General features: G+C 41.1%; 1 protein-coding gene across 1 annotated transcript; it reads right to left on the bottom strand.

The window, feature by feature from the left end:
* Positions 1 to 9,539: 9,539 nt before the first annotated feature.
* On the bottom strand, positions 9,540 to 11,960 carry LOC308154907 (protein lifeguard 4-like; the record flags this gene model as incomplete). Its single annotated transcript, XM_080528124.1, has 7 exons — positions 9,540 to 9,746; positions 10,314 to 10,359; positions 10,693 to 10,810; positions 11,055 to 11,088; positions 11,224 to 11,329; positions 11,558 to 11,653; positions 11,956 to 11,960. 7 exons carry the CDS (start codon positions 11,958 to 11,960, stop codon positions 9,540 to 9,542), a joined length of 612 nt encoding a protein of 203 aa, XP_080384250.1.
* Positions 11,961 to 12,243: the final 283 nt, after the last annotated feature.

The raw sequence follows: 12,243 nt of genomic DNA, 5'->3' as shown, positions 1-12,243 counted from the left end.
CGTTTAACCGTTATCCCATTGCTATCTGTTTTGAATATGATGTCACTGGTCTCTCTTTGAACTTTTATTCGGCTCCAGTGGTTTGTTTCAATACAGTACATGACAGGGCCTGATTAAATGGATAGATTATACTAGGCAGACTAGTTCGGGCCCTACACGCACATTTAGATATTTAGTAAACAAACAAAATTACTTTTAACTGGCACATTATTATTATGCTCATTCAAAGAAGGTGCAAATAGATATGCAATGGTCCCTAGTCATTGCCTTGAATTGACCAATAGATGGGAGAGAGTCTATTTTAAAAGTGCTTTGTAGCAGGTTCCAGGAGTGTGGACCAAGTTCTGTACGCATACAGGGGACCTTTAGAGCAAGCCAGTTATTTGATCGAGTGAGGTAGGGGCCAAGATTCTAATTGAACAGTGAAGAAATGTACGGTGGCAAATTCCCAAGAAGGGCCTTATAAATAAACAGATACCAATGCCTATTTAGGCTCATTTCCAGGGATGACCAACCAACCATGTTATATAAAAGACAATGGTGAGTGTCGTAATTAGCACCTGTGATAAATCTAAGGGCAGAGTGATAGACAGAGTCTAGTGGCTTTAGCGTTGAAGACGCAGCATGTTTATTTATTTATTTATTTATTTGCCAGGGATAAGTGCACATTAATCAACAAATCGGTTGCCACATCAATGTAAATGTGCCAGAGTTAGCTCATGAGCTAATTTTCATCTGTAGTCCCTGAGCAGGCTATTACAAAATGAATGGTGTAGTGTCATTAAAAACATCAGTAAGCACAACAAAACGACACAATAGGCAATACACTACATGACAATACAAGACAAAGCAAGACAATACAAGATAAGCAGGCACAGCAAAATGACGCAACATTGCAATACAATACAAAACAAGACAATACACAGATACATAACAAAGTGACCAATATAATTAACAACAGTGTTTACGAGCAATGCTTGAAATGAGTATGATTACTCATGATCACAAATTTGGTTTAGTTTAAGCCACCCCTTAAGTTTAAGTTGAAAAGTTAGAAAGTTATTGCACTCTCTTAGATCAGTAGGAAGGGTATTCCAGTAATGGATGGCTCTGACTGAGAAGACTGTTTGCCCAAACTTACTACGTCCAAATGGTCCATCACAGTCTCCTCTAGTAGTTGCCCTTGTTGCCCTGCTGTTACTATCCTTTTGAGTTATAAACTGACTCAGTGGAGGAGGTGCAAGCCCATGTAAAACCTTACAAATTAGGCAAGCATCTGCAAAACGTTTAAAACTAACAAAATTAAATAAATGGTACTATATGGCAATGGTGGTAGCTATTGGCCTTTCGGTCAAGTGTCTTTAGCAGTTTTTTTGTAAAGGGACTCAAGTGGCCTATTGCGTTTGCTTGTGACCAGCTTGTAAAACAGTATGATATATGGGAGAAGATCATGGCATGCTTGAAGAACTTGGCTGCCTCTATTGTTGATGTCTATAGACATGTCTATAGATCACATCACCATAGTCCAAGACAGACAGGAAAGTTGCTTCCACAATTCTTTCTTTCTGTACAAAAAGACAACCTTCTGATGCAGCTTGCTAACAAGGTTACCAATATGATACTTACACTAAAGTTAATGATCAATCCAGATACCAAGATATTTGTACTCTGAGTCTTTCTCAATGCCAGAGCCATTTACTGTGGTTATACATAGACTATCATGATCAGTATTCTCGGTATTCATAAAAACATAAAATTAGTTTTACTTGCATTCAAAACCAGTTTAAGATTGAATAGTGCTTCTTGAAGAGCATTGAACGCAAGCTGCAGTCTTTCAGTAGCCAATTGTACAGAATCTGCTACACAGTAGACAATCGTCATAGTGCGGAGGCAATATGTACAGAGTGAAGAGGATCGGACCTAATATAGAACCCTGCGGCACACCTTTCGAAATGGGTAAAAAATCTGATTGAAAGTTTCCTGTTTTCACACATTGACGTCTCTCATATAGATAGTCCCGAAACACAGAAATACATTTCAACATTGTTGAGAATCACAACACAGACTTGCTAGTCAAGCCAAAATATTGCAACACAATGGATTCGGTGAGTAATCCCCACTGCTACCTAGTTAACTATAACACTACTTTACATTGTTAGCAGGCTCACAAAACAAGCTGTGTTAGTTGACTAGCGATGTGTCATTTTTTCTACGGAAAAGTCTGAACATTACATCGGATGCCGACATGCGGACCAAAACACTAGAACCTGTCAAATCACAGGAAAGCATCCCTCCCCGAGCTGTCTGTACCAACTGACTCACCAAACATGACCCTCAACTTCTTCGGCTATCTGCCATGTATACCCTTGGTTGCTGTGAGAGTTTTGGCCACTGCATCGTAGGCTTCAAAATCATTTCTGACCTTGCCAATGTTAGTGCAAATTGTACAAGTGAACTGTTCAGAATAGGAATGGTGCATATAACCAGGGCTCTCAAGTCTCACGCATTGGGCGTGAGACACACGCATTTCAACCCATTCACACGCTCACACGCCACACCTTGTCTCACGCCCAATGCGTGAGACTTGAGAGCCCTGATATAACGTTGGGGCTAAAATCACCTGCCTCTGCAGCCGAGTCTTAGGGTGCAGCGGCATGTATGTAAAAAAATAAACGAAGAAATAAATATATCGACATTGAAATAAAGTTTTAGATCTGATTTTTATATTTTAAAAATATATGTTTAACATTATTTAGGCAGTTGATATTCTTTACCCCTTCTCTGTCTGGGGCCCCTAGTAGCAAGGAGGCCCTAGGCATGTGCCTAGAATGCCTAAATGCCTAGATCTGGATACAAATACACACTCAACTCCCTATGCAGCTGTGGCGCTGCGTGGCGCTTCGGACATTTGCTCGTTTATCGTTCCACAGAAGGATTTCTTTTATTCACTTCTGTGCATGCAATGCATTTATACCTCCTTCAAGTCAAGAAAAATGAATTTAAGTATGGAAAATGAATCCAAGAGGGGCAAAAACTAACAGCAATGACACCGTGGAAACATAAAAACAATTTGTACGAGTGGAGGACTTTCAGTGCATTTTGAGTGCCTGTTTTCACGTCAAATTAATGAGCATTTGACATGGACGTTTATATGTATTACACAACATCTGACAAGGCCATGAATGTTCTCTATTCCCCTGTAAATCATTACCGTAAACGACGCAACGCCTGCCTCCTTTCCTCTCCCTTTCACTCGCTGAAGCCATCCCTCTAACGAATAGCAGAGGTGGACAATGACAGCTTGGGTGTTGTGCATATTAGCAAAGTTTTCCGCACATCTCATTTGCATAATACATTCCATGTTCTGTACACCAAGGGAGTCGACAAAAGCGTCCCTGTGATTATTCCTCGTCAGTTTCTGATTAATTCTCCAGTACACCCCTCCTCCTCTGTGGTTATAGATAGACTGCATTACTGGGACAAAGCCAAGTGAGAGGCATGCAGGCAGCTACTGGTCTGTTCTGTGGAGTTTGAAAATAAATCTTATGTTGCTTGCGTCTGCTTGGATAAATGCTATCTATTTGAGGAATATAGATAAATGTGGCATTTATGATCCGAATGGCGGTCAGATGAGGCAGCAGTCAGAATGCAAATAATTCATGCTCTTTCCTCTCAAAAGGGAAATTTATTATATATTATGGACATAATTTATATATATATTATATATCATAATAACTATAATACTAATACACTTCTTCAGCTTTATATAGGCCTAAAAATACAAATAAACCCTTAATAGTACCTATAGCTTTTAATGCTGCACTACATGGCTTTGGTTTACAGTATGTAAGACACATATGTAGCTGTATAATTTTCAAAGTCAGATTTGACATGGTTCCATCATAATCCAGGATCTTTTAGTCAAATAACAAATATGGTCAGCCCTTGTACAATATCCGGATGCAGTAAAACAAATCCTGGTATGACGCAGAGTGAGATGTGGGCCGTAATTGGGCTTTACGGATGATCTGGTGATATGTAGAGTACACAACTGCAGGACCCTCCCGCCGATCACCTACCAGGATCATCTCTGTGATACAGAAGTGAAAGATAAAGACATATCAGTACATTTGTTCACAATAATAAGAGACATTAAAATGATATATGTGTGTGTGTGTGTGTGTGTGTGTGTGTGTGTGTGTGTGTGTGTGTGTGTGTGTGTGTGTGTGCGTGCGTGCGTGTGTGTGTGTGTGTGTGTGTGTGTGTGTGTGTGTGTGTGCGCACGTGACCTCTCATCTCACGCCGGAAAAATTGTCAGGAATGAATCCTTGTTCCAATCTGTTCCTCTGCGATAAAGCAAGGAGCCAAACAAACAGCATGGTCAACAGCAGCAGTAGTGATAGAGGCATGACAGGGCATAAACACAACTCTGCCTTTTCACTAGACAACAACTTCATTGCCCTGCCAGCCTGAGTGCCAATGTCAAGCCAAGCTCCAATATACACATCCGCAGCAACAGCCAAATCCATGCCAGCACCTATGCCTGAGCAAACAATGATGTCACCTGGCGCTGTCTTCAGGCTTGTTCCCAGTCCTAACTAGAACTGTCACATCAGCAGCGACAGGCCATCAGAAAAGGACAAAGGAGCTAGTCAGTATAGTGACAGTTTCTGCATATTTCGTAGAAAGATTGGTAGCAAGATAACCTCACATGCAATGTACATTATTATTATTAATAATAATAATAATAATAATAATAATACATTAGACTTATATAGCACTTTTCTAGACACTCAAAGACGCTTTACAAACTGAGAAGATCGAGTAGTGATGTAGTAATGCTTGGGGACACATGGGAAGGGGAGGGGGAGAGGGTTAACTGGTGACGGCAAGCTTGAAGAGGTGGGTTTTGAGGGCCTTTTTCAATGTTGGCAGGGTGTTGGCCTGTGTTAGGCCTATCCCACAAGCCTGGCATACATCAGAAGTCTAATGTCAAGGAGTGCAATGTGTATGTGCAATATGTCCTTGGGCAAGACACTGAACCCCAAATTGCTCCCATTGAGCTGGGCCGGCGCCTTGCATGGTAGCTTGCAGACCATTGGTGTGTGAATGGGTGAATGAGAGGCCGTTGTAAAGTGCTTTGGATGAAGGCGCTATAAGTGCAGTCCATCATTTGTGGAGAACTAAAGGTTGTGCAAAATAGCTATTATACTTTTGGGCCATCTGAGGGAAATCGAAATCTTGCTATTAGTAGAAAAGAATGCAATAGCTGTAGCTTAGCGACACATGTCTGGTGAATAGAAGCAGTGGCAGGGTGACCTCGGAGGGGTATAGGATATATGGATAGACCGGCTGACAATTTCTCCTGTGATTAAAGAAGGGGATGCCGAGGGAGGGGGTGAGGCACGCGACTGATACCACTGAACATCTGGCAGCTCAGTACAGAGCACTGGTGACATTAGATTGACAGAACCTTGACTGGGGGCTTGACAAGCTGATTGGATTGCAGGTTAAACAAGGACAGAGGGACACAACAGGAATGCAAAGCTTCCACAATAGTTTGTTCACCTAAAGGACAGGGGCTCTGTTCAGCCTACTGATGTTGGAATAAGGGTTGTCAGTCGATTAAGAAAACGGGTTGATGAATTTGTTTCTATTAGTTTGTTAATCAAACGCTTAATTTGATGCGGAATTTTGAAATGTGTTTATTTTTCACCTTGCAACTAAGGTGGTCAGAGATGTTATAAACAATTCTACACAGGAAACTCAAAGTGATGCCTAAAATGTATTATTTAATAATAAAATGATGGCAGTATGGCTTTCCTTATAAAAAAACGATTTGGCTACATTTCACTCACTAACTTCTTGTCAGATATATAGAGATCCGATTTTTTTTATAAATCGTTAATTGTCAACTAGAACATTAGTTGATGAATCTGTTATTCACATGAATTACATATTCACATGAATTACAGATAAAGCACTATACTGTATATTGTTTGGATACTCTAAATGGATTAAGATGTAATGCAGTAATTGTCTCATTAGGTAAGTCGTGGAAATCATATTTTGCTTAATATCAAATTACTTCTTCTTTTCTTTGTGTATTTGTTTCCGTCCTCTGCCCTTAGGTGTTGTTACTAGTGCACTGGGACAAGGATTTCATTAATTTGCAGTTGTTATTACACATGACATTGGGCTAGGGGAGATTATACACATCCTTCTTGGAACAGACAAGAGGCTTAAGCCTTTTTAACTGAAAGCTCAGTGAATTATTCTGAGAATGATTTGATTATTTACTTTCTGTAGCTTACTGGCAAAATGACATTCATGTGTCCTGGAACCTGCTGAGAAAGCATATCCACTGGAAAATAAACTAGGGTAAAACCATATGTAAACAATGTCTATGATTTTGATTGATCTTGTAGAGCCTCGGACACTAGGACCCAGCGGCAGCCTAGTCCAAATTGAGTTGATGCACAAGTCAATATGAATGGGTAGCCAGCTGGGCCGGCACGCAGGCGTGCAAAACTGGGATTGCTTGATGGAGATAAAGTACTATTGAGAGTACAAATGTGTACCAGGTCTGGGAACAACAAAGCACAAATATAATTTACTGCACACACAAACACCTCTACTCTTGATTCGTATGTGTAAACCATTATTTTAATGAATGCAAAGAGATTTGTAAGTATGGCTAAACATTTGTGAATAGATGCTTTTACATTTACAAACAAAATGTACAACAAGCACGCAAACAAAAGTACAACAAACATGCAAGTTATTAATAAAAGCATTGCTTTGTGTAGGTAGTTAATCATTCCAATAGAACACTTTAGAGTGAGAAGTCGTGAGCTTAGAATGATAAGTTCTATCTCCCTTTAGGGTAGTTCAGAGATACTTTATTGTTCAATGTCAACTGTTACTTGTGATGGATGTCTGTTCATTGTCTGTTTATTGAAAATAATTAAAAAAACTATTAATCATAAAAATAAAAATAAAAAGAATCCATGACAAATCAAAGAAATCATTTCCCAGCTGAGTTCAAGAATCCTCTAGTAGATTTGGCAGTCGTCTGAGGTCCTGCCTCAGTGATTCTGGGATGTCGAGTCTCCCATAGTCCTCCTCCTTCACCGACAGTCGGATCAACATCAAGCAGGATTCTTGTAACGAGTACACTGGAAAGTAAAACAAAAATACAGTGTCTAATTTGAATTTGATAGCTTTCTAGTTACCGGTCTATTGTGTTCAAGAAGGCAAAACACAGAGCATGGGCCTGGTCACGTCTCTTCACTACACTCGCTCCCCGCTAGTGGAATGAGCTTCCCACGGCTGTCAGAACTGCAGTCACTCCCCATCTTCTGCCGGAGACTGAAGACCCATCTCTTCAGGTTACACCTTAACAGCTCCTCCTGAGACATCTACTACGCCCCAGCACTGTGTCCCCTGAGACACCTGCTTCCCCCTATACTGTGTCTCCTAAGATTTCTACTTCCCCCCTTGTACTGTTTCTCCAGTGTCTATTAAAAATATCACGACGACTACAAATGTATCGATTTGGAATAAGGCTTCTGCTAAATGCCAAAAATGTAAATGTAAAAATGTATGGAATGGCAAAAATGAGGGGTGGATGATGTCAACCCCCTGGGGGAGGTGTCTTGAAGTCAAAATTGTAAATATTGACTATGTTCTTGTCTTGTGATTATGTGTGTACATGTCCATGTGATAGTTATGTGCAATGTGTGTATGTTTTTGACACTGCTGTATTGAGCTTTTCCACCTGTACCGAAAACAAATTCCACCGACCTAGGTTGTGTGGTCATTAAACGATTCATTCATTCATTCATTTATTCATTAAAAAGTAATAGTCTAAATGTTTTTTCCTCTCACTGGTCTCCTTAGGCCTATTACATCTGATCGTCTGATTGTCTGATGATCTATACATGTGACAACTTAAGCTGCCGATAAAGAGTGCATATAAAGAGTAAAGGAAACAACAGCTAGATCCACACCTGGCCTTGTTATGATGACATCCAGATGCTCCGGGTGAACATAGTAATGCTGTTCATGTGCTGTGGGGGCTGGCATATAAACGTCTTCCAGGTTCCCTTGAAGATGTGCGCCAGTAAGAGAGGCTCTAAAAACCCACGGGTGAGCTGCAGATGTGAAAGAGAAAATTAAAGTGAATTACGCGCATGCATAACATTCATCTCCATCAACATTGTTGACACCTACATTGGTAAAATTACAGATCAAATGGAAAAACATGCGGGCTAAAAAGAAGATGAGTAGAAACATAAAAGTAAAGCTTGATGATAGAAGACCCACTCAGAAAAGTATCCATGAGACGGTACCCGCCCGGGGGGATGTCTCCGAACGAGACGGGCTGTCCGGTGAAGTTGAGCCACCATATTGTGGCGCTTTGTTCCGTTCGATTAATGAACTTCACATAGGTCATATCTTGTGAATTGAGAGATCTCAGAGATTGATTTTCAATTCCGCCCCTCTCTACTATGGAGGACGGACTATGTGGCACGATCCACCCTGCATACTCGCCGGCCATGGTCGTCACGTAGCAAGCAGCAATGCCACGAAGATGATTTAAAAAACAACAGGTAGTTCCGACCAAGTAATTTGATTGGACAAGAGGCATTCCATGAGTGCTGATATACAGTATCCGCTTGTTAAGTCGTGACGTGTTTCCGGGTCCAACGTTGGCTGAGGCGCTGTCTTCGAAATGCCGAAATAATAATAATAATAAATTATAGATTACCCCCTCCCCACAAACTGACATTACCATGTGTAATACATGGGCCCTGTTCAAATACTTTAGAAATCTATCTATTCATCAGTCCTTGATTAAATCAAATAAAGCTTGCATGGACCAATCTACTCATGTTAACTCAGTGATCAAGGAAGCAAGGGTGCATTAATAAAGTATTGGAACAAGCCCCTTTCTCAGGTGTCCTCTCAAGGAGGGTTGTGCATTTTACAAAACTGTTGTGTGACTTCTTCTCTTCATGTTGTTTTACAGATATATATATATTTATAAATATACACATTTACATTAACTGTCATTTACTCCACTCGATTTCTAACGGAAAACAACCTTGCATCAGAATGCCAGAATATTAGAAAGGTGTCATTCAAAGAGCAACCACAATTTAACATTTAATATTTAACATCAAGAACAAAATAGAACAGAAGTTTAAACATAATTTCAGTTCCAAAATGCCAAAGCAATACAGCACAGGGTATATAATATTTGGTCAATTCTAACCAGGATCCGTAGAACATCAACCCATTGAATTTTCTTTTTTTTTTCGTGTAAGGGGCTTATGGTCGGTCAGGTATAGAATTAAGGGTAGGGTCGTCCCAACACGGATCCCACTTAGCATCTACCGATGAGATGATAATATTTCCAGGTTAAACATAAGTCTGTAACGATTGACAATGACACGTTCTTCAGACTACAGTGACGAAGGCTACTGCACACAGAGCACTTCTCCACTGCTCTGGTGCCTCTCTCTCCCTGCCCCTCAGTTCTTCTTCATGGAGTCCAGGATACGCAGGATGTGCAGGAAGAGGTTGACGATGTCCAGGTAGAGGTTGATGGAGGCCAGGACGTGCTCCTCAGGGGACAGCTGGTGCATCAGGAGGTGGGTGTCGTAGATTATGAAACCACAGAAGAGCAGAGCTCCGCAGCCAGCAAACACCAGCTCCATGGTGTCATTCTGGAAGAAGAACTGAGAGGAGAGAAGACAGGGGACTCAGATGATGGACGTATGGATGGATGTCCTGAAAACCACACTGGCCAGCCACGTACGCCAGCGAGCATGCACACTTGGAAAACGGGCCCTCGCAAGCGATGTGGATTAAACGGTTGCATGAAGTAGTAGCAGTGTTCCTACATTCTATGTTAGGTGTGAAGAAATAATGAATTCAGGCCATCAACCTATCCTGCACCCTCCTCTCTCGCCTATACTTCCTGTCAATCTCTACTGTCCCTACCCCAATGAAGCAGAAATACCATAAAAACATATTGCGATAAAAGACAAAAACGTAGGTAGGTGGCGTAGCGGGTTAAGCTTTGACCATGTAACCGCAGGGTCCCCGGTTCAATTCCGGCTGGGGACATATCCTGCATGTCATCCCTCCTCTCTCTCTCACCCATCCTTCCTGTCTAAATCTCTACTATATCTGTCAATAAATGGGACTGCCCCACTCAGAAAAAAAAAGAAAAGACAAAAAATAGAAGAAGGAAAAAAAAGAAAGAAGAATGACAGGGACAAAGGTCAAAGATCTCAACTCACCCTCATGAAACCGGCAATGATCAGGATCCACAGGCAGGAGAACAGTCTGAAGAGTTGGTTTATTATCATCAGTTGTCAGAAGGAAACGAGTCGAGGCTTCATTCATACCTGTAGATGGGGATACAGGTTCACAAAGCTCAGCCAGTGAGAGGTCTACAGTGGTGTGGGGAAGTTAGAGATAAGACAGAGAACACAGCTGGGAGCGTGGAAGGACTAGCTAACACACAATAGCACGTTTACATTTCTTACACTTCATTTTTGTCATTTAGCGGATACTTTTATCCAGAGCAGCTTACGATTAGTCGTATAGTATGGGTGTTAAAATAGAAAGCATTATTCGGTTAGCAGCTGGATAAGAGAGATGAAGAATGCACTATACCCAGCTCCTAGTTTGCTGAAGTCTCTCTTGGACTGGAAGGTGTAGGCAGTAAGTCCCACAAACACAGCAGCAGTCAAAAAGAAGGCCTGAAGGACTATAGCATACTCATAGAAGGTCACTGCAGGAAGAGGAAACAAAAAAGAGTGAGGCCTGTAGTTTGGGATGTAACAAAGTGGGGACTGGGAGATATTCCTGAGTGGCTTCATAAACTAAAAAACAATGACCTAAAAAAAAAAAAAACATGCCATAAATGAACTACAGTTTTCTTATGACCTAATCAGACATTAGTGGATATATTTAGGCTACAACGTAAACAAGCACTTCCAAGAGAATTTGTCTACAAATGCAAATGAGGAACTTACATGCAGTAGCAACAGAAACCGCCTCCAAAACAGTCTGAAAGAGACACAAACGTTATCAGCAACATTCTGACCATCAGAACACAGTTGGAACTACATTTGAATGAATGGTAGACCCTGGTAGATAGATATACAGCCTATTTCTCAGGTGACAGCACCTATCTGTACTTACAAATGCAAATAGCAGGTAAAGGTTGATTGGGTGCCGATGTCTGTAAACGGCCACGGCGAAGATGAGAATGAGGGAGCCGATGGCGGACACCAACACCACTGCAGGGCTGTAGGAAGTAGGGACATAGAAAATGTATATATCGTTGCAATTTATGACTAGAGTCTGTACACAACATTAGGCATTACAAGTTAAACACATGAGTGTTTGCATTTAACTAATATTATAATATACAATTTCAACTGAATGCTATCCCTTGTGGCAATTTAGGGTAGTTACCCTTTCTGTGTACATGTACCTCCTATGTCATAACAACAGAGGGCCCATAGCTAGCTACCTTGCATGAACAAAATCCTTGATGGTGTCACAGAACATGAACAACGCAGATGTGGCTGTGGTGGTACCATATTCCCAGCATTGCTCTCTGTGGTGTCTTTGAGTTCACCTTGGTACTGCTTTAGCCATCCTTACAGGACTAATAAAATAAATCCACTCTGTAAGTGTCATTTTGACCCACACTGGCCATTGTGCTCCTTAATTAAACTATAATCTGTTGTATGGTTTAAGCATAGGTACCCCCGCCTCCCCCGTCCCCCCTCTAATTGAGGGTGACATAGCCAACAGCACAGCACCCTCTACGTGTCACACAAGGGCATTGTATCGTACTTTCTGTTTAGCTTCCAATTTTGAAAAGCTGGTAATGTGGGAAAGTGATTGCATTATCAGAGCATTTACCCCATATTAAGATATATAGTTATTGTTAACAAAGGGGCAGATTTGCCTCAAAAATTTCCCAAATGTTTAGTCGATTTGCATGTAAACAACTTTTTGAGTACGCTAAAGACATTAGAAATGTCAAGGGTATATCAGTGGCAAATTGTGGCTGTTGACGAGAGTCTGCATGTTGAAAGGAACCCTCTGTGTCAGCCCCTACGTTCTGTGTCACAGAAGTGCCACAGTGTATTTATTCACACACAGATACGGTATGAACCGTATACCGTACCGTATACACCATTAGGTGCA

The sequence above is a fragment of the Nansenia antarctica genome (assembly GCF_963989245.1).
Source record: "Nansenia antarctica genome assembly, chromosome: 4".
Classification (NCBI taxonomy): Eukaryota; Metazoa; Chordata; class Actinopteri; order Argentiniformes; family Microstomatidae; genus Nansenia; species Nansenia antarctica.
This window is presented reverse-complemented; position numbering and strand designations above follow the sequence as displayed.